This window comes from Polyodon spathula, chromosome 2 (genome assembly GCF_017654505.1).
Source record: "Polyodon spathula isolate WHYD16114869_AA chromosome 2, ASM1765450v1, whole genome shotgun sequence".
NCBI lineage: Eukaryota > Metazoa > Chordata > Actinopteri > Acipenseriformes > Polyodontidae > Polyodon > Polyodon spathula.
In genome coordinates, this window is record NC_054535.1 from 71,120,231 (window position 1) to 71,143,468 (window position 23,238).

The 23,238-nt window shown below is 42.0% G+C and overlaps 1 protein-coding gene across 1 annotated transcript; it reads left to right on the top strand.

Annotated features, from left to right (window-relative positions):
• The first annotated feature begins 43 nt into the window (after positions 1 to 43).
• Positions 44 to 19,292, top strand: LOC121299830 (sorting nexin-18-like). Its single transcript, XM_041227949.1, has 2 exons — positions 44 to 1,862; positions 17,581 to 19,292. The coding sequence occupies exons 1-2, from the start codon at positions 344 to 346 to the stop codon at positions 17,832 to 17,834; spliced, it is 1,773 nt and encodes a 590-aa protein (XP_041083883.1). The 5' UTR covers positions 44 to 343; the 3' UTR covers positions 17,835 to 19,292.
• The last annotated feature ends 3,946 nt before the right edge of the window (positions 19,293 to 23,238 follow it).

Sequence of the window (23,238 nt, forward strand, 5' to 3'; positions counted from 1 at the left end):
CGCCCTCGATTACTCAGACTGATTACGTGTGGTGCTGTTGCTATTCAGAACGAGAGGGGTGCTGCAGCTGGCACAGGAGGAGCTTCAATTTACAAGTAAACCCTGTGCAAAACTGAACTGGATGCAAGTCGGATTCAACTTTTACAAACGCATTGTATGAAATACATGGAAAGCACACGACTCGGGATCAGTCGAATTTTAATAACAAAGAAAAGATGTAAGACTGAGAAGAAAGTCGAAGGAGGGGTGTTTGTTTCGCAAAGTCCTTACACTTGTGTTGAGTTTTTGCTGACTGAGTGGTAATTCACTGGGAGTTCTATTATTCGTTTCCTTGTTTGGGACTATGGCGCTGAGGGCGAGGGCTCTGTATGACTTCAATTCGGAAAATCCCGGGGAGATCTCCGTGCAGGAAAATGAAATCGTAACCCTGGACAGCGAGACGGATATTGAAGGCTGGCTGGAAGGAGTGAATAGCCATGGGGCTAGGGGTCTCATCCCGGCTTCTTACGTGGAAATCCTTAAGACAGGCGAGCCTGCCCCTTCTTTAAACAACGCAGCCGCCGATGGGAACACGTCCAGGTATGCCAACGTTCCCACCTGTGGATACGACACTTCATCTTACATGAGCCAGATCCAGAATCAAAATTTTACCCAATCCCCGGCAGCCTTTACTTCGCTTTCTGTTCCTATACAGCAGCAGCAGCAGCAGAACTACCAGGCGAGCCAAGGCAGCGATGATGACTGGGATGACGACTGGGATGACAGCTCGACCGTGGCGGACGAACCCGGGGTGATGGGGGGCGGCAGTCCTGACAGCCATGCGACTGGAGCCGCTCGATACAGGTTCTCCACCCGGTCCGATAACTCCTCTGTATACAGCAGGAGTGGTCAGCATCATTCGGCCAAGGGCTCGACGACTGTCAGTAGAAACCTCAACAGGTTCTCGACCTTTGTGAAATCTGGCGGAGAAGCGTTTGTACTGGGGGAGGCTGCCGGCTTTGTGAAAGACGGTGACAAGATCTGCGTGGTGATGAGTCAGTATGGCCCCGCATGGCAGGAGAACCCGTACCCCTTCACGTGCTCCATAGACGACCCAACCAAGCAAACCAAGTTCAAGGGGATGAAAAGCTACATGTCTTACAAGCTGACGCCCACGCACACGCAAAACCAGGTGAACCGCAGGTATAAGCACTTCGACTGGCTGTATGCCCGCCTGGTGGAGAAATTCCCTGTTATTTCGGTGCCACATATACCGGAGAAACAAGCCACGGGCAGGTTCGAGGAAGACTTCATTTCCAAAAGAAGAAAGGGGCTGATTTGGTGGATGAACCACATGACCACCCACCCAGTCCTATCGAGGTGTGATGTGTTTCAGCATTTTTTGACCTGCGCTAGCACGGACGAAAAAGCATGGAAGCAAGGAAAAAGGAAGGCGGAGAAGGATGAAATGGTGGGGGCCAATTTCTTCCTTACCATCAGCACCCCGCCTGCCCCGCTCGACCTGCAGGACGTGGAGAGTAAAATCGATGGCTTTAAAACCTTTACTAAGAAGATGGACGACAGTGTGCTGCAGCTCAACGCCACTGCCAACGAGTTCGCAAGGAAACAGATCGCTGGGTTTAAGAAAGAATATCAGAAAGTAGGCCAGGCTTTTAAATCCCTGAGCCAAGCGTTCGAGCTCGACCAGCAGCTGTACTCGGCGGGGCTGAACCATGCCCTCGCACACACTGGAGACGCGTATGATGCCATCGGGGAGTATTTTGCAGAACAGCCCAGACAGGACGTTGACCCAGTGATGGACTTGTTAGCTCTATATCAGGGACACCTGGCAAACTACCCGGACATCATCCACGTCCAGAAAGGTAATACAATGCTTTTTTTTTTATACTTTGAGAAGAATTTAAAATCAAGTGCAGTGAATATGTACGTACTGTATTAACCAATGTAAAAACTGTAAATCCATAATAATCGGTCAGTAACCCGGCCCAATCTTCGTTCAAAAGGCATTTTGCAGTAGAGTACCTGTACAGTGATATTAATAACTGTAATAAGAAATCATAGTAGGACGGTTAGGTAAACAAAGGGTTCTGTCAACGCAATGCAAACTGCAGCATTGGTTTTCTAGAAGCGGTGAGCATATTGCTCTGTAGATAAATCACGGCAAATGCTACTGGGACGCCGCTGCTTCTGTGTAAGAATTCATTCTCTCATTTTTTACTAAGTTTAATGACATCTCTGTCAATGCGTTCACTCGCAGTAGGGTGAGAACGTTAATAAATATGCTTTGGTTCTGCAGTTTAACGAACACGTAGTATATTATTCATAAAGTACTTAATTGTACAGTAGAGGTACAATGTGTGTTTCAGAGCAGTTGACAGTGGTGCGATGTGCAGTGTAGTGATCTGTGAGTTTAATTATCAGTGGATTTTCCAGTTCCCGTGGTCAGCGGGTCCTGTATGTCTGATCGTATACGTGTACGTACAGAGGGTCATTGTTGAGGGATTTCTGCATGAGCGAGACTCATTAGAGTGAATTTGTTTTCCATTCACTGTGCAGTAGGATGGGGGAATGCAGTCATCACTACCCTAACCTGACCCTGTTGAACTACTCAGCGGCTCCCAAAAGTTTCATTCCAGTCCAATGAGTTGTTTATATAAACTGAAGTGTCCCCACCACACCCACAGGGGAGCTGAATATCTGCTCACTGACTGGAGTGTGAAAGCATAGGAATTATTGATATTGTACTTATCAAAGCAGTAAAAAGTAGAGCTGCATACTGAAAGGTTATCTATATACTGTATTTCTGCATTTCTCTCTCTCTCTCTCTCTCTCTCTCTCTCTCTCTCTCTCTCTCTCTCTCTCTCTCTATCTCTATATATATATATATATATATATATATATATATATATATATATATATATATATATACACACACACACACACACACACACACACACAGTATTTCTGCACTGCTTTATATATACTGTATTTCTACACTGCTTTCTATACACAGTATGTCTACACTGCTTTACTGTATTCTGAAATAGGGTCACCATGGCACTTCTGTTGACGTTTGCAGCAGATTACTTCTCCAGGTGTCTAATTTATATTTTTCCTGCAGAGAACAGCTCAGTCAGCTGTTTGTGCTGTAGCCAAATGCATTACCACTCCCAAAGAATGGGTCACATGACCTCATCTTTTCAGGAGAGAAAATAGCCTTTCAAAACAGCCACTCCTACAGTAACAACAAAAAGTTCATGCATAATGAGTTCAACAGCAACACTTTACTAATTAAAAAAATAATATTGTTAAAGAAATAACAAGACACTACATTATCTTCATATGGTGTCTAGGCTGTATATTTGGGACACATTTCTTTAATAACATATAGACTACACAGCAGTTATTAGTGTTTAAACAGGAGACCCTTACAATAATTCTGAATTTCTGAAGCATGTTCTGGAAAGTCCTTAGGCACATTGTATCTTAATGTATCAGGATTGAGTGAATTTGTGTTTTGTGGATAATAGACACGTATGGATCGCATTCTTTTAGCCATCTAGCACCCACACTGTGGAACTCCCTACCTAGGCAAATTAGAAGCATCCACTTTCTTCCTCTTTGTATATATGGGGCACTATATTAAATATACATTTTTTGATTGATTGATTGACTTTGAGATATTGATTCCTTGTCAAACTATTCTTCTCTTGGTTAAGTTTGATTATGTACTGACCAGTAAAAATGTACAGATTGGGCAGAAATACAAATAAACATATCTCTCGGAGAACATTTAAGGTAGTTTATCACTTCATATTTGCGGTTATTGTATGTAAACCCTGCAAGCAAAATGTGTCGGTGACCTTGACGTAGACCTCTGACCCAACTGGGTTACCATTTTGAGGGCGTGAGTCTCCTCATGGTAGACAGGAGTGTTTATTGAGCAGTGTGAACCTGATCATTGAATGGAAGTTCAATCCATTCATCCTGATCTGTGAGTGGAGTGACTCAGACGTCTCTTGGGGCTGGGTGCAGACTGTCTTCTGTTAGCTCTAGGGCTTACTTTAGGTTCTCTGAAAATAAAGTGTGTAACACCTGTAAAGCACGTATGTATTGTATACGTCATGCATACTGCCTTCACTTCACAAGCAGTAGGCCTTCTCATGTTGTCCACACAACCATTCTATCAGATTCCCCCTCCTGCACCCTGTGCCCCCTGGGATGCTGGTCTGTTCACACCTCTCTGTTTCAACACCTCAACTGAAGAAAAGAATGAGAAATCCTTTTGAAATACACATGCTGCAGATCCTGCTTAGTCCCAGACTAACCTAGTACTGTGGGTCATGTGGTTTTCTACCCTTCCCCTGTGTGATCGTGTCAGCACCCTCCAGCATTATCTCGCCTGGCTTCTTGTTTGCATTGCTGTGGAAAGCAAGGGCACAGTCTGAGGGCTGAGTCACGCTCGCTGAAGAGTGGGCTTCTGGACCACTCTGTGTGTTTTTCCATGACTGGCAGCCTGCAAGGTGTAAGATACAGTGTACAGTTATAGAATATGGCTTTCATTTTCCAAGAAGTAGGCTTTTCACAGGGGTGTGCAGTCATCTTCAAACAACCAGGATGCTGCATGTGTTTAAAACGGTGCCTCTTATTGTAGTGAATCCTAACCTGATGGAGGGTTCTGGCTGCTCTCCTCCTCATCCAGTTTTCTGTAATCACAACTAGTGTAACAAAATAGTTTCCTCAATGTTCTCCACTACTACACTAGGTTAAAGAAATGCTTTTTGACTGTCTTGCCTCCTGAGAGTGGAATTGTCCCCACCCCTTTCACTGGCTTCTTTCCTGTCAATAAGCAGTCAGCTTCCCCTAGTAACTGACATGCAGAAGACACTGCTGGCATGAAATGACCAGGGAAGTGCAGTAGTAACAGGTTCCTGTAAGGCAAGGCTAGCAAACGATGAACAGAGGAACAAACAGGTTTACTATAGCATGTTTTTCTTTACAAACCACACACTTATGTAGATCATTGGCGTGCCGACTAGGTAAGATATATGTTACGGTAGCTACAATTACTTTCAAGTCTACAACACAGCCATTGAACATCCGAAGAGCTTGCAGTCGTTAAAAGTGGCACACTGGAGCTGTTGAAGTGAGCATTAGAGACGGGGAAATGGATCTGCTCTGCTGTAAGGTCTCACTCCCGTGAGCAGAGGAGTCATGCAATCTTTAAAAGTGGCACAGCGGAGCTGTTGAAGTGAGCATGATAGACAGGGAAATGGATCTGCTCACGGGAGTGAGATGTTACAGGAGAAGGAAGCAAGTGAGCTGTAAAATGAATTAAGCCACAGAAGTTACGCAATTGCGTTTTGTAAGAATGAAAAGTGTTCAGTGAAATCTTGCGTAATATTTCAATAACCTGTCTGAAATAGAAAATGCACATCAGAAAACACTTCTTGGTTTCAGTGAGCTACTGTACAGGTCATGCAGTATCAGTAGCGGTCACCTGTCCTTTACTGTAAGTCAGTGTTACAGTATACTGTCTGTACTGTCCTTCTGTAAGTCAGTGTTACAGTTTACTGTCTGTACTGGGGTTTATTCTTCAAAACAAGTACAACATATAGTTTCTAAAAGTTAGGGAGGCAATTCAGTTTTGAGGTTCAGAAAAGTATACATGTTTACTCTAGTCTAGGGCAAAGGCTGAGTAAAACCAGGAGTCTCTATAAATTAGTTTGAGTGTAGAAACAGGGTTATATGCTTCAGACAGCAGGATCACTATACCATAGGCCTCCTGACTTTGACTGTCTACACAGCAATGAAGGCCAGCTTTGATGTCACATCGTTGTTTGCTCAGGCTGGCTCACATGTGTGCAGCTGCTGTCTGAAAGGATAGCTGTACAGTATGAGGAGGATAGACGAGAATACAATCCAGCTTTCTGGGCTGGGCTTTCCATGGAAACAAGAAATAATTTGAACACACACTCTTAACCATACACATTACAGGTTACATGCAGTGCTTCTGAAATGTGAGAGAAAACCAACAGAATGCTAACAATGGTTATTCAGGGAAACTGGGGGGGGGCATTGTACTGTAGCTTCAGGGGGGGTCCTATTGCATTGTACTGTAGCTTCAGGGGGGTCCTGTTTCATTGTACCGTATCTTCAGGTTTTGTTATGTTTTAGTTAGCCTTTTTTTTTTTTTTTTTTAGTTTCATTTAAGTATTTTTACCAATTTAGGGACCAGGGCCTACTTTTTTATTTTATGTATTTATTTCTTTCTTTAAAATCTTAGTTAGCATTAGTAATGTCATTTACCAAAACAATGACGTGTAGAATACACACACTGTTGAACTGATACTGTAGCACACGCGAGTGTGTGCTGGGGGGTGTTAACTTAAATGAAAAATAAAACAGTACTGGGGGGAATCTAAAGTGAATATAACAGTGAATAAAATGATAACATAAGTTATTTCTAAGTTTGAAATAGAGGAGAGAAGTACAAACAGGAGTCTAAATTGCCATTATGCAAATTGCCAATTCATGGGAATTCTGCATTTAAAATACTGTATTTATAATCGAGAACTTTTGATGGAACAAACGCATTAACCACATGCCCCCCACCCCGATGAGAATGCAGACTCTTCTGTTGCACTAAAATACCCCCACCCTGATGAGAGTTAAGTTAAATTTTAGTTTTCGTTTGCTTGTTCAGCTACAAAGGCACAAGTAAACCTCATGTTATTACTTGATGAGAACATGTCTATGGCTGTATTTACTGTGATGAAACGACAATGGCAAGGAATGAAAATAAATAAATAAAATGTGGTGTCCACGTTCTATACTATTTATTTCGGGAATAAACAAAACAGTGTTTTAAGAGCCCATGACATGGAATTTGACCAAAAACAGAAAAAAATATTATTAATATTGCTTGTTTGCCTGATTGGAGAAACCAGCTACAACACCAATACAAGGCATTTTATTATTAAAAATCGGCCTGTCTTTGTGAATGTTAATCTGTCTTTTTGGTCACCTTCTCCCTCTGTGATGTCACTACCAGTATCCTTCATCGTCCCTGCCGGTGTGAGCGGCAGCATGTGCGGCAGTCTTGCAAGAACATTGGGAAAGGACACAGGCTCGCCTGGGTGTTTCTGTGTTATGTGTTGTTATTTTATTAGTTGGTTTCATTATGTTGGTATTTTAATTGTTTATAATTCTTCGTTTGCTTTTAATGTCTTTTTCATCTGCCATTTCTCTGTATCCTTATTTTTTTTTTTCGATTTTCTTTTTCCTTTAGAAGAAACATTTTAAAATGTTTAGTTTTATTATTTTTATATTTTGCTTAATATTTATAAGTCACTTTGGATAAAAGCGTCTGCTAAATAATGAAATAATAATAAAAAGCAATACAGTAATAACATTGTAGAAGGAGGAATTTCCTCCAGCATGGGCACACAGTGCAGATTTCTAACTCTGAAAGTGCTTTGATAGCAGAGTATAGCGGTTCTGCATTAGCAGCTCTGCATGTGTTAGACTGTCATGAAGATTAAATACATTAAGATTTATCAGTATACCATGATAGGAGTACATGGCTTGTATCAGTAATGGCAGGTCCACTGTGGTTCCAGGTTAGAGCTCTTGGCACGGTTTGTTGATTTGAAATTAATTGAAATGAGCTTGTCTAATTCAGTCACAGTAGAATAATAATAATAGACACAGTGCACTTCTCTTTCATCTTAGTACATGGTTATGGCAACATTTAGATTCTGGTCGTGACTTTGAATGGACAATACTGTTGCAGTCTATGTGGATGTAAGAGTAACAGAACATTGTAGAATGCGATCAGTGGAAATACTTTGTTAAATGACTGGGTACGCAAGCCCTTCTCTGTTGCTGAATTCCTTATATCTTCAGCAGTGTCCAACGTGCGCACAAGTATGCTCTGTACAGGGCTATATATATTGTTGCATTGGTGTGTCTTTTTCTTAACCTGCTGCTTACTTACTCACTGCAGAGTACAGCAATATCAAAACCTCCTTTTATGAGACAGATGTATTGCCTGTCCGGTCCTGTGAGGCGAGCGAAAGGACAGTTGCACGTAATGCTAAACTGAGAACATCAGCAGAGGATGGGGAGTCTTCCTGTTGGTTAATTGTATAAAATAAATCCACCTTTCTTTTCCGTCGGCACTATATTGCTTGTTATTATTGCTTGTTTATCCGTCCCGTGACATGCGCCTGGGTTAAAGGCTCCAGGTTCTGTCATTGGCAATACGTGTTCACTAGATGAAGCAGAACAAAAACAGGAAAACGGCTGAAGAAAAACGCTAACACGTTTTTCCTGTTTGGTTGATGCAGTATATCAACCCATCCAGAAAGCCACACTATACCTGGGAGTTTCACAGTGCTCCTGTTTGGTTGATGCAGTTAGTATATCAGCCCATCCAGAAAGCCACACTTCACAGACCCCAGAAAAGTTTTAAGCCAGTCCTTCACTGCAGATCTCACATTGCACTGTAGAGCAGCGACTTCATCAGTATGGGGCTTCAAACAGGGGTTAAAACAAACTTTAAACAAGGAAAGGTGTTGAGTTCCTCTTGGGCACGATGCCTTTATTTTTCAGTCATTTTGTTTTACAGTAAAGGGAAAGGATTGTTTTGGTCTCTTGGCAACCGAGCAGGAAATCTGAGTCTGTTGTTTTTTGTGTTCCGAGCAAAAATCAGAAATGTTCAGGAAGGGGAACAGTTTCAAAACCCCAATATTATGCAAATGAAGTGGGCAAAAACCTAAAGGTTAATGTGGTTGGATTGAGCATTTTCTGTCTAAAATGGTTCCACCTATTTCACAAAGTCCTCATGGAGATAGAAACCTATTTCAAACAGGCTCCATCTAAAAAAAAAAAAAAAGTGTGGGTGCAGTGACTCTGACTACTTTGGCGATGGAGCACAATGTACTGCTAGAGGAAGCTGTGATTTTAGAGGGTGAAAGGGATAATGTAGCTGCTATGCCAAAATGAAAAATAAACAATAAATGAATACATGAATAAATAATTAAATATCTTTATTTATTTATTTATGCATTAATTAATTTATTAATGTATTTTTCATTTTGGCATGAAATAGCTTGCAGAACCAAAACTATAATTGAATACAGTATACATTAAAAAAAAAAAAAAAAAAAAAAAAAAAAGCGAAGCTACATCTAAATAAGACCTCTCTAACTGTACTTGTTGTCTCTTTGTCCTGGTGTACTTGCTTTATTATTGTGTTCTATTAAATGTCTCTTCTTTCTCCGTATCTCCTGAAACGCACGTCTGTTTGGTTTTTCTCTGCCTTTGCTACCTTTCAATCCCACCTGTCCACTGATTGAAATCCTGAAATGATGTAAACAGTGTTATTTGCATCATTAGCATAAAGGTTTCTCATTTAAATTCTGAATAGTTTTTCCGCCACTTTTATGTAAATTGCACCCATTCCACCTGTCGGAGGACAGCAGAAAAGGGTTTCATTTTATGTTGGGGATAAGAGTCGGGTTCAAACAGACAGAGACAGCGAGTTTGGGACTGCAAGAAGGCGCTTTTTGTGTCTGGTGTTTCTGTGTTGCACTCCTGAACTTGCTAATGCTTTTCTAGGTTGTTTGGATACGGCAGGGAACACGCCTATAGAAACGGCAGCTTGAAGAAACCCTCTGCTAATGTAACCCTTGCTACAGACCCATAACACAGCCACCTGTTCCAATTATGGACATAGACAGCATACTGCAGGCTTTAACATTTAGTGAATGCACAAGATACAGAAGTGTGTGTTGAAATGAACGTGTGCTGTTAACTTGTGAACCACATTGTAGTAATGTTGCAGCCTGAGCCAGGTGCTTTCTGCTGCTGTGAGCAGTGTGTGCCCAGTGCAGAGGAAACCGTGAAATGCGATCTCTCTAGATGTCAGAGCCTGTGTAGATGGCTGCCTGTTGAATGTTTGATATGAGTGGTGCGCATGACTAATCCCAGGCAGCTCCTTGGTTCAAACTCACTGAATTTTACAGTAGCCAGGTAACAAGCATGGTATACTGTGCCAGAAAAGATCTGTTTCACAAAGACTCGTATCTGTCCAGTTGTACCAGAACAGTTCATTATACAGTGCTGTGCATCGGTGCTAAGGTTCCCGTCTTTGGAGAATGTCTTTTGTTAGGGAGAGGAGAGGTGAAATGCAAGGTGATTTACAATCCATTGGAGATGATACTGAACAACCAAGGTGGAATGTTTTCATTGGTTGCCATGTCTACCACATTTGACTGACAGATGACTTTACCAGTAAAAAAAATGTGTAATGGGTTGTAGTTAAAGGGCAGTCTTTTGGTTGAGATGTACAATATAATATTCTTTTAGATTAGAAGTACAGCAATTCAAGCTGCAGAGTAAGGTACGGTAGTTAAAAGGGTACATAAGGACCTTTTTATTTTATTGTTACATGTTTCCATGTCTTGCTGCAACTGTTTACATAAGGCGTGTGTATTGTTTTATTATTATTATTTTTTTAAAATTTTGACCACTTTTTTAAAACTTTTAAATTGCATTCCCTGCCTCAATGGACCTCTCAGAACTACATTTCCCATCATCCTCCCGATTGGGACTGTGCACTGTTCTGTAATTGCTTGTACTTCTCCATGGCTGTGACTGGGTCTGTGCACTGTGCTCTGTAATTGCTTGTAGTTCTCCATGGTTGTGACAGGGTTTGTGCACTGTTTTCTGTAATTGCTTGTACTTCTCCATGGCTGTGACAGGGTCTGTGCTGCTGTTGGCTCTATGAAATATGTGAAGTGCTTCTCCTTCTCTCTTGGCTCAAACCCTCGTTCTGCTCTGGTTAGTCAATAATATATGAATTGTACTCTGATGAGGACCGTAAAACAAGCCTCTAACAGCTTCACTGTGTATTACATGAAAAAGCTGTTTCACTTTTTTGAGTGCGACTTTACCACAGCAAAATATATCAATTATCAGGCTTTTCTGTTTTTTCGAACTTGAAATGTCAATTTGAATGTTGCCTCATTGCTGCAAGCCATTTCCTGAACAGGAGGATTGCAGACCAACGGACAGCCTCTGTCTCTGCTGTCAAAGAAGTGTTCACATGAGAAACCAGAGCAACAAATCTTACTGCACCAAGCAGCTGAACCCTGGAGTAGTCACTGACAGATGCAGTCCATCACATAGATAACTGAGCTTTTTTTATTTATTTTATTATGCTACAAACAAGCTAATTTAGAATAAAACCATAATAAAGTGCTGCTGTTGAATAAGAAAGCAAAGCAACAGTGAAAGGCAGGATAAAGTAGCGACAAATAGCTGAATAAAGCGCTACTGTATCCGAAAGCATGTTACTGTGGACACACCATCAGAAATAATACAACTCTGAACACACAGTACTGCCTGGACACAATGTGAGGGTTTCCTTAAAGGAAGCTCCTGGATATCTCAGTTTGTAAATGAAGTAGACCGGTTCCTTGTCTGCTAGGTATCGTAATCTAATTATTTTTTTTTCCAGCCACAAAAAAAAAAAAAAAAAAAAGTTAAATTATGCAAAGAACCCGTGGCAGTGGAGCTCAAATGAGACAGCCACAGGAAACCTGGCTGTCTTTGTATTCTGAGAACATATTTATATGGCTTTTCTTAAACGTGTAACATGTTGTGCAGTATCTTCACCAAAGCTGTGACGTGCAGTAGAACCATCACACTGGAGTGAAGGATTGAAGCTGTGATGTGCAGTGGAACCATTGCTATGGAGTGAAGGGTTAGGGTTGTGGAGTGAAGGATTAGGATTGTGGAGTTAGGGTTGTGGAGTGAAGGATTGTTTAAACTTGTATTGTTTAAACAGTAAAGCCATCCTGCAGTATAACCTTAACAATAGGTTACACACAGGTCTGAAATATATAATACAATGACGTGAAAGTCTCTTTATTGATCAGTCTCTCACAGCGCTGTGGAGGAATTTTGGTCCACTCCTTCATGCAGAACTGCTTCAACTCAGTGGCATTTGTGGGTTTTTGACCATAAACTGCTCGTTTCAGGTCCTGCCACAACATCTCAATGGGGTTTAGGTCTGGACTTTGACTAGGCTATTCCAAAACTTTAAATTTCTTGTTCTTCAACCATTCTGATGTAGACTTGCTTGTGTGTTTCGGATCATTGTCTTGCTGCATGGCCCAGCTGCGCTTCAGCTCATGGACGGATGGCCTGACATTCTCCTGTAGAATTCTCTGATACAGAGCAGAATTCATGGTTCCTTCAATGAATGCAAGTCGTCCAGGTCCTGATGCAGCAAAGCATCCCCAAATCATGACACTACCACCACCATGCTTGACCGTTGGTATGAGGTTCTTACTGTGGAATGCAGTGTTTGGTTTTCACCAGACATAATGGGGCCCATGTTGGCCAAAAAGTTCCACTTTTGACTCATCTGAGGATCATCCAGGTGTTTTTTGGCAAACTTGAGATGAGCATTCATGGTCGTCTTAGTGAGCAGTGGTTTCCGCCTTTATACTCTGCCATGAATCCCATTTTTGCCCAGTGTCTTTCTGATGGTGGAGTCATGACCTTAGCCGAGGCAAGAGAGGCCTGCAGATCCCTGGATGTTGTTGTAGGGTTCTTTGTGACTTCCTGGACGATTTTATGCCTTGCTCTTGGAGAGATTTTGGCAGGACGGCCACTTTTGGGAAGATTCACTACTGTCCCAAACTTTCTCCATTTGGACAGTATGGCTCTGACCTGTGGTTTGGTGGAGCCCCAGTGCCTTAGAAATGGCTTTGTAACCCTCTCCAGACTGATAGGCATCAACAACTTTTTTTCCAGAGGTCTTCAGGAATTTAATTTGATCGTGGTATGATGTGCCTGTAGAACCTGTGTGCTGACAACTTCACTCTGATGGTAAGGCCAGAGTTACTCAGATTTATACTGGGCAGGGCTGGCCCAAATCAGGCCTGATTGTTAACTAAAGTAATCAAACAGATGACACTAATTATCCCTTTAATTGGGTTGAGTTAACTAGGAGGGTCAGTAACTTTTTTCACACCTGAAGATTGCGTATTTGATTACCTTGCACACCAAACAAATGAAAGACGCACCAAACTTAGGTGTCATTTTTTTTCTCTCAGACTCCCTCTATATACTACTATAACCCCCAAAAAGATCTGACCAAATTAAATGTGAAAAATGTAGAAAATCAGACTGGGTAAATATTTTTTCATGGTACTGTATATCATAGATTGTAGTTCTTGGAAAAATGTACAACAAGGCATTGTTACTGTCCCTAGTGACCTTGTAAAAACATACAGTACAGAGAATTGAGATGAAGCCTGGTGCTCTGGTACAGTAGCTGTGGAGTAGCTGGGGGACTCTGGAGTGTGTGGACTTGCAATGAAACTCAGTAAGAATACTTATTTGGTACATGTTTGCTCTAATTATTACAGCTGTAGTATGGAATAGGGTTAAAACACAGATTGCATTTTGCAATCTATACTGTAATACTACTGTATTTTGGAAGGAGCTTTCAGGTGGCTTGTACCTACAGTGTAGTGACTGTGTGTACAGCAGTTAAATACCTGTGGTTACTGGGTCTGTTATTTTTCTCTGTTGAAAATGTATCTGTAACCCACTTCACGCTAAATTGAAAGTTTCACCTGGGCTCTCCCAAACCTTTTCCCATTCAGGGTCCAGGACTCTCAACCAAAACACTGAAGCTTCCAAAGGGGGTTCCTATAAAGTACAAAGGCTTAAATGTCACAGTATATAAATACCTTTTTTTTTTTTTCTGTATTCACTTTTAACAATATGAAACAAACAGTAAGCCACAAACAGAAACTTTTTTCTGTCTAAAAGGACAAAGAACAAAGGCATAGCAATATAATCCACAAAATCAAAATTAAATAAATATCAAAAGACAACCAGGCAGGCACCCCCCACTGCTCCTATATTAAAGGAGACCAAGTGCTTTTTAAATTCATAAATCATAATTATTTTTTTGTTTCATTTAGAAGACTGTATATATGTTCCTTATGTTCCCTGAACTCACTAACTTAATTCAATATTGAAAACTATGTGTGCTTAGCTCTCTGTGCCAGAACACTAAGCACTAGAATACTGAGAAGTGAAGTCTTGCTTTCGTTACATTTCTTAAAACTGCATCAGCATAATTATTAGCAAACTTGAGGGGTCATCTAGTATTACGGATTCTGTCTAACGTTGTGCACTGTAATCAGCTTGTCATTGTTAATTACAATACTGCTGAAAAGAATCTGCTTTAAATCAGAAACATTCCATAGCAGTTTTTCTACTGCCAGCGATTGAACACAGTCCCTCTGTTCAGCGCTAACATGAAGAGGTTAAAGCACAGTGTTCTGATGAATGGGGTGTGGTTACAGTTCCACTGTGTGAGCCTCTTTCACAGCCCTCACTGGAGCTGCTCTGAAGTGCCAGGACTGCTTGAGGAGGGAGAGTGGCAGCTCCTGAACCTAACCGATACAAGTTGGGAGTGGGAAGGCGGCTAGGCCAATTGGTTTGGAACAGATGGATACATTTGTTTTATACGCTTTCTTGTTTTAAAAGCTTGTTGCTGCAAGGGCTATAACTTGTGAACACTGTGTTGGATTGATCTCAAATTTGTAATGGTGATTCAAAGACACAGCTGCAGATTTTTCATACCAAACCCCACCCGCTTAATAGATCTTAATAGGGCCAGCCTGTGTGAGCAAGATCCTGTGTGAGTTTACCATTTATACAACAATAAAGTGATTATTACTGTACATCTGCGGTGACTCGCTGAACTCGTACGCTGATTCATCGTGGTAGATTACCCTAGTCTGGGCTTCAGAAGAAGTCGGCAGATGTACTGTAACAAACATAAAGAAAGATTGCAGCTTTAAAAACACAATTCCACATAGTAAGTGTATCTCCGTGATAAGACGGGAAGCACGGGAACCTTTTTGAATGGGCTGTGTCTGGGAATAGCTGCACAGATGCAGTTTCCTGGTGTTTTGAATTCTGTTCAGTACTCCACTCCAGCAAAGTTTTGTGCTGTTCCTACATTCTTATCTGCTCGCATGCCCTTGACACACTTCCAAATAGCAAGGAATGAGATTTCATCCTAACTGAAGGACTGGACAAAAACAGGAAACGGGATGAAAACTGCTGCTTATTTAAACCTCTTTGAGGATCTTCACTCGGAATCATGTTCAGTTCCACAGGATGCTGTAGCTGTTAACGGATTTCCTAGAAACAAAGCAATTCAGTGATTTGGGTTTTGTGGCTGGTAGCTCTTCTGCAATGCATGTCATTGAGTCAAACATAAGGATTTCCTATTGTACCTCAGCTGCGCATTTAACAGTACAGTGGTACTGTGCTGTAACATCACTGCAGTGCGAGCATGGGCTGTACTGTTCTACTGTATACAGACAGTAAGTCCTGAGTGCTCATACTGTTGTAATCAAATGACTTTTGAAAGCTAGATTTGACTTGGCAAACATTGTGCAAAACTGCTTTGTGTTGAGACCAATACGTAAAGTAGTACTTTATCTACAGGCACCAAACAATGCTTCTTGGTTTCCATAACAGGGCAAACAATGTGTCCAAGCACAGACAAACGCAATCCATGCAAACACCCAGCTGGATACTATGCAGGTGTGTGTGTGCGTGTGTGTGGATGGATTACTGGTATTGCTGTCTGTTTAAATGCTGGACATAATCCGGTTTCTGTAGTTGTTGTCCGTTACTGATTGCAACGATAACATCATTAAAGATGTATCGATGTACAGATCTTATTAAATGTTCATTAACCCCTTTAATATTTACATTTTTATATGAGGTGGTTTTGTATGGCACTGACATTAATTACAGCAGCTTAACGAATAGCAAGGTTCTGAAAAATCTAGCGTTACACATTCCCATGTGTTGCTACAACTGTTGAAATAACAAATCTGTCATTTTTCTTTTCATGGTTAACATCCTGACAACTTCTTACTTACAACTTTAAAGTCTGTTTTGAAGCTCTTTTCTAAGTGCCCTGGGGTTTGAGATCTGTACTCTAAATCACTGCAGGAAGAGCGATTTTTAAAAAAAAACAGAGCGTTGAAACATACTTTAAAGGTTATAAGTGTAAAAAGTTATCAGGATGTTAACTATAAGAGAAATGCCAGGTCCATTATGTAAACAGTTGTAGCAACACATGGGGGCATGTAACTCTGTATTTTTAGGAACCTGGTTACCCCGCTACTTACTCTTTAAAATGCTATATACAAAGCATTGCTGTACTGCTGTGTTACTCTTTGTTGAGCAATCATTCCAGCTGTCATAAGGCTGACTCGAGCAGCGTACCAGTTTTTATTGGTATAAAGTTTAGCCTGTAAGCTGCGTACAGGTCAAATAGAGGGATTGGTTTATACAGTGAAGGTCATGCATTGTGCCAGCCTTTTGATGGCTGTAAAATCATTGTCTATTGTTTCACGGTACTATGATGTAGTTTGCTAGAAACAAATCTACAATAGATAGTGTCTACAGTAATTAAGTTCTGCGATTGAACCATGACTTTCAAATGGAGTGCAGCTGTAAACCTCGCTGTGCTGTGCTGTGCTGTGCTGTACTGTAGAAGACCTTTACAGAAAACACACTCCCTTTATTTGCAGTGTCAGCTCCTTGTTTATGTACGGTGTACTCTATCCTTGGTTCTCTGGTTTCATAGGGTGTGTTATATATTTTCCTTGTGTGTGTACAGTATACTCTAGTTTAACAGGGCGTGTTGTAGCTGTTCCTTGTGTATGTATAGTATACTTTGTCCTTGGTTCTCTCGTTTTGTAGGGTGTGCTAAGTGCAGCTGCTTTACTTATTTCCTATGTAAATGTGCGAATGCATCAGAACGAGTTGTGTGAAATTGCAGAGTCAGGACTGAAATTGTTGGCTAAACTACTACCTTTCAGTTCTGTGGCAGTATAGTTTGTACTGACAGGTGACTCACTGCTGCGTGGTCTGGGATGAGGTTGAGAGGAAGGTCAGGGTCAAACGTGAGCTATAAAAAGCTCTGTAAACACAGTGGAGAATACAACCAAATACAGTCGCCTGGCAGTGCCTGGGATGGGAGCTTTCAGTGGGAGAACACCACAAATGATACCACTGTACTTATTGCTCTGTGGCATGAGTTCAGAAACACAGAAACATTATCTACAAATTGTTGGTCTGGAGCCTTGTGGGACTGCCCTGCCTTCACACTGATTGTTCCTACAGTCCCATCATCTCAGCTATTCACTCGAAGCAACAGATCAAACAAATAAGCTGGTGTGTACACAAGTGTTCTTCTGAACAGTACCTTTGTACTTGCTGTTAGATTCCCATTGATTTATCTGCTTGGATCTGTGCAGTGTATTGTATTATCTATTTGAATTGCACTGCATCCTGGTTGTATTTACTGTAGGACCACTCTTATGCAAAATGAGTACAGCTGTATAACTTTGAACCATATACACAGTAAGCAAAGTGTAACCGCTGCAGTTGCAGTGGAGACAGGAAGCCTTCAGTGACTGTCTGTCTAACTGGCTTGTTCTTTTGTGCTTGCAGGAGCCCTCACCAAAGTGAAGGAGAGCCAGAAGCATGTGGAGGAGGGGAAGATGGAGGCACAGCAGGCAGAGGGCATCAGCGAGCGCTGCAACATCATCTCCTTCACCACGCTGGCAGAGATCCAGCACTTCCACCAGGTCCGCGTGCGTGACTTCAAGGCCCAGATGCAGCACTTCCTGCAGCAGCAGATCTGCTTCTACCAGAAGGTCACACACAAACTGGAGGAGACCCTGCAGAAATATGACAGCGCCTAAGAGGCCCCCTTCCACCGCCCCCCCTCCTCTCCCCAACTCTGAACAACAGCTAGCCCTGTTTCCGCAATACCAATGGAAGCACACTCCAGCTACCCACTGTAATCCTGCTCCTCAGATACTGCAATCCCAAGAGAAACACACACCAGCCACCCACTGCAGTCCTGCTCCAGTCGGATTGTGCGCCGCTGTTGTTTTCACAGTGGTTTAGGGTCCAGTGACTATACCCTGACCTTACTGAGAAAACAAGGCACACAGACACCAAGGAGTTACATAGAGCTTAGTACTGTAGATCATCTTTATTGGTATTTATCAGCAAATCAAGTAAAACACTGCAGTGGTTTGTCTATAGAGAGGGAGGTATGTAGGTTGGTGGGACTATATTAGAAAAAAACATAAAACAGGAAGTATATTAGAACAGGAAGTTATATTTTGTATGCTTACACATATTTGTTATATGCCTTATTGCATTGTATAAAAAGTGTTTTGATATGTTAGTCTTTATTATGCATCCAACATGTTAAAATGATCCTGTGATAAAGATATCTACCATAGACTGGCCTGCCTTGGTTGCCTTGGGATGTCCCCCTGGATAAACTTGAGCCTCAACAAGAAATAGCCGTTCGCAGTGACCTAATAGAGCAGCTGTCACTGCTGCCTTGTGCCTTTAGACTTCCTGTCTCTGTTAACCTAATAACAACCTAATAACAAATAGATCCACAAAACATAATCAGGCTTGTTTTAAAGGCTTGACCAGCAAAGTAAAGCACATTTCTAATGTGAAGCCAAGCTGTAAAAAGTCGAATGACCTCCCTCTCCAGTGCCTTGAAGGATGACCTCCCTCTCCAGTGTCTTGAAGGATGACCTCCCTCTCCAGTGTCTTGAAGGATGACCTCCCTCTCCAGTGTCTTGAAGGATGACCTCCCTCTCCAGTGTCTTGAAGAATGACCTCCCTCTCCAGTGTCGTGAAGAATGACCTCCCTCTCCAGTGTCTTGAGAAGTAAAATTGCTTGTGTATACAGTAGTTCCTGATGAAATTCCAAGGAGAAGCCTGTGGTTTCTCTTCACTCTTGAGGGAATGTTACTAATGAAGAAGCAAAGAAGACTGGAATGTACCGAGGGAGTGGGAGATCCAGGCTTGGTGTTTGCACTCAAGGCACCAGCATAAACACAAAATCAGAATACAGACACCAGGCTTGTATTCAAAGAAAGCATGCTGGGTGTCTGACAACAGGAAGTACTTTTCAAATCTCTGTGGATCTCTGCTTTGAAAACTGCTTTTAAGTGTAATGCTAAAGCAGGACAGTCTTTATATATATATATATATTTTTTTTTTTCTGTAGCACTTCATATAAAAGTGACAATTGAAAGCTGCATCTCTTCAAGCTATTCAGCTGCTCCGTGCAGCTCCCAGGACCCAGTGTACCAACTAACAGTACAAAATAAACCCTTCCCACAGAACTGCTTGCTTGTTTTACTATTCAACTGCAGTGTTCCATTGAACTAAGGGTATTTGTTGGTATTCACACACACACAGAGCTCCACTTCTCAAAGTAGTTTTTTCTCACTCATGATCCTATCATTAAAATGTTAGAGTGGAAGTGTCATGTGCACAGAAGAGGCTTTGGGATCAACACTCTTTGACACAAACTGTAACACTTGTGCTTTGGTCTTCCTGTGAAGGGCAGTTGCTGCACTTCCTGTTCAGTATTGACCACTGCAGCTTGTTGGGAGTAATAAGAAACTCTCCAGACAGCTGAGTAAAGAGGTGTTTCAGTTGATTTCAATGGATTTATCAGCACAAACAAACGTTCTGTTACAAGTGGCTGTAATTATAAGTTTTAATCGATTCAAAGATTAATTTATTGACTGCACTCACAAGCGTTTATTGATTTTGTTTTCTTATTTAGGGTTACGGTTAATGATGAACAAATACCAGCGGCTTCATTATTGATATTTATATATTTATATACTCTGTCTAATAAGAGTGAATCACAGGTGGGATGGAGGAAGGAACAATCTACTTCATTTAAAAAAATAATACAATTCAGTGCTGTAAATGGTACTAATACAGTCGCCACTTTAATTTGTGCCTAAATCATTCTGAACGCATGTACTGTGCCCTGCTGTATTCTACAGGAAAGCTCTTACATATTATACAGCAGTTTACTTTTGGAAGGCAAGATTTTTGTTATGCACTTCTAACCATTTTTTTACCCACTCTGACAATGTGATTGCTGTGCTTTGTAGTGCTCACACCCCTGACAGTGTGATTGCTGTGCTTTGTAGTGCTCACACCCCTGACAGTGTGATTGCTGTGCTTTGTAGTGCTCACACCCCTGACAGTGTGATTGCTGTGCTTTGTAGTGCTCACACCCAACAGTGTGATTGCTGTGCTCTGCAGTGCTCACACCCCTGACAGTGTGATTGCTGTGCTCTGCAGTGCTCACACCCCTGACAGTGTGATTGCTGTGCTCTGCAGTGCTCACACCCCTGACAGTGTGATTGCTGTGCTCTGCAGTGCTCACACCCCTGACAGTGTGATTGCTGTGCTCTGCAGTGCTCACACCCCTGACAGGTGTGATTTCTGTGCTCTGTAGTGCTCACACCCCTGACAGTGTGCTTTGATGTCAGGATGCTGGAGGCAGTGCTGGGGGTGTAATTACTGTTCACTGCAGAGCAGCGGGACTGGCCTGATAGATCGATAAACCCCGATGCAGCACAGGCAGCACAGCCAGGAAAAAAAGTGAATTGAGCAAAATGAATAATTATTTAAAACAAAAAAAGTGAAAACTGGTAAAGGAAATGGGTGCTTTTTTTTTTAAATGTAAAAGTTCAACCCCGCTTGCACTGTGAAAGTTTGGATCATGTTAGCAGTTTGTTATTGTACAGGCAGGAGTGCTCCCCAGGATCGCGTTGCAGTGCTCAACAGGCTCCGCTCACTGCCAAACTCACACAGCTGGCTGTCAACTGGACCTCATCTTCACCAGGGACTGCTTCCCACTCGCCCTCTTGTCATTCCTCTCAATATCTGATCACTACTTTATCTCCTCTCTCGCTCTCATCCCTTCTCCGCCCACCTCCTCTTACCTTCCGTCGAATCTCTGTTCTCTCTCCCCCTCGGTCTTCTCTGCTGCTTTCTCGCACCTCCCCTCTATCGACTCCAACCAACGTCTTCGGCTACCTTTACCCTCTTTTACTCCCTCACCTGTCTCGACTCCCTTTGCCCCCTCACCTCTCGAGCTGCCCTCCTGCTCCTTGGATCTCTGTCGCTTGCTGCTCGCTTTTCTACACCTCTGCCAAACGCTTCTACTTGTCGTATCATTTCTATGCTGATGATGCCCAGATCATCTTCTCCTTTCCCCCCCTCTGACTTCTACATCTCCTGTATCTACCTGTCTCTCAGCCATCACTTCCTAGATGCACTCGCATCATCTTAAACTCAACCTCTCCAAATCAGACCTCCTTTTCTTCCCCCCTTTTCCTTCCCACCACTGATCTCTATCTCTATTCCGTTCAAACCCACCAACCTCTCTCCCTCCTCATCCACCAAGATTTTTGGTGTCACCCTCTACCCCTTCCTCTCCTACTCTTAGCACATTCTACTCTGGCATGCTTCTTTTGCTTTTTCCTCAGCAACATGCACAGACTTTGCCCCTTCCTCACCGACTACTCCACACAGCTTGTAGTTCAGCCCCTGGTACGGTCCTGCCTTGACTACTACAACTCCCTCTTGGCCAACCTCCCTGCTTCCGCTATCCATCCGCTCCAGCTCATCCAAAACTCTGCTGCTCACCTTGTCTTTTCCCTTCTTCATTTCTCCAAAGCTACACTGCTACTCCGCTCCCTCCACTAGCTCCCATATCGCCACTCGCATCCATTCGCATCCATTTCAAAACTCTTGTACTTGCAATTCGCTGTCTCGACCTTTCTGCCCTCTCCTACCTGCAGACTTATTTCTCCCTACACTCACTCCCTCTCTCCCCCTCTGCTCTTCCACCACTCCCCTGCTTCCAGAGCCTGCTCCTCCTCCACCCTTGCCCCTCAGTGGTGGAATGACCTACCCACGAATATCAGGACTGCTCAGTCCCTGACCACCTTCCGGCGCCTCCTCAAGACGCTCCTGTTCAAACAACATCTGTAAACCTCACAACTCTTGACTATACTGGACTATATGGCACCCAGTTGTACCAGTACTTGCATCAACTTGTACTTGCATTGAACTGCTCCACACTTTGCTGTATTCTACTAGTGCTGTCAATCATAATTATACTTTCTGTATTCTGTACTTTATTTTACTCTTAAAGGTAACTGTTTTTTGTAATTGCTCTTATTTGAAATTGTTATTATCCATGTATTGTACTTGCTACTTGCTCTTAATGGAATTTACTCTTATATAAGGTTAACTGCCCTTCATCATAATCGCTCTCAAGTGTAATTATTTACTGTATTTTTTTTATTTTCTCATTGCAACTTTATTGTATTTTATAAATGCTCTCCTGTAATGTGATATTTTGTATTGTGTTATTTTTTAATGTGATAATTTGCAACAGCTGAATAAGGGTGTCTACAAAGAAATAAATGATAATGATAATGATAAAGATACTACTAGTAATAGAACGAGCTGGATCTGGAACACACGGCAATAGGAAGGGGCCTCTGCCTTGGGGCACATCAAGGCCTTGCAGATTAAGCATTAGAAGATTGTCGCTCCTGGACTGGATTAAAGGAAATGCATTCCAGCTGGTTTGCTACTGCAGGAAAACAAATGGTTTACGATGCTGAGAAGTTGCTGACTCAAGCTGAAAGCGTTCACTGTGGCTAAAGGTTTTACTGTGTGGGAGTTGAGCATGTCTGTGAAAGGACCGCATCAGTACAATATCTAACAGCGGCTTAATTTATCATGGTATAAAACCTTGTTAACAGGAACAAGCTTTTAAAATCTCCAGAAACTGAAATGTTGAAATCCTTTGGCCCGGTTTAGGACGTTGTTCATCACCAAAATCCCCAAATACATGTTTCAGAAGTTGTTCCTTAGCTATGAGCCAAATATCCTAATAAAGAATATTCATGAACTCTCCTTTTTAAAATGAGAAAGACTAACCCTTTCTTACAGAAACAGATACACAGATTCTTGTGTGTTTGTATTACAGTGCCATGTTCAGTTTAGTTTTTGTATGTACAAAGTGACACCTCTGACAGAATAAATGTTAAAGGACAACCGCATTGATCAAAGGGGCAGCAGGAAACACAAGGGATAATAATGTCATCCTGTTGTTTTTCATTCAAACGGCTGCAGTTTGACCAGTAATTAGTGGGGTTATTACCATCTTCCAGACAAGTCACAAAGTCCAGGAATATCCCTGCTGCCAGCTGCCTGCTCTAGAAGCAGTCATCTCTTTGAACT

What these genes read in the sequence shown, in the direction of transcription:
- LOC121299830 (XM_041227949.1), top strand. Translation starts at nt 344, where the DNA reads ATGGCGCTGAGGGCGAGGGCTCTGTATGACTTCAATTCGGAAAATCCC. An exon ending in CATCATCCACGTCCAGAAAG is followed by an intron (nt 1,863 to 17,580) that starts GTAATACAATGC and finishes TTGTGCTTGCAG; the next exon opens with GAGCCCTCACCAAAGTGAAG.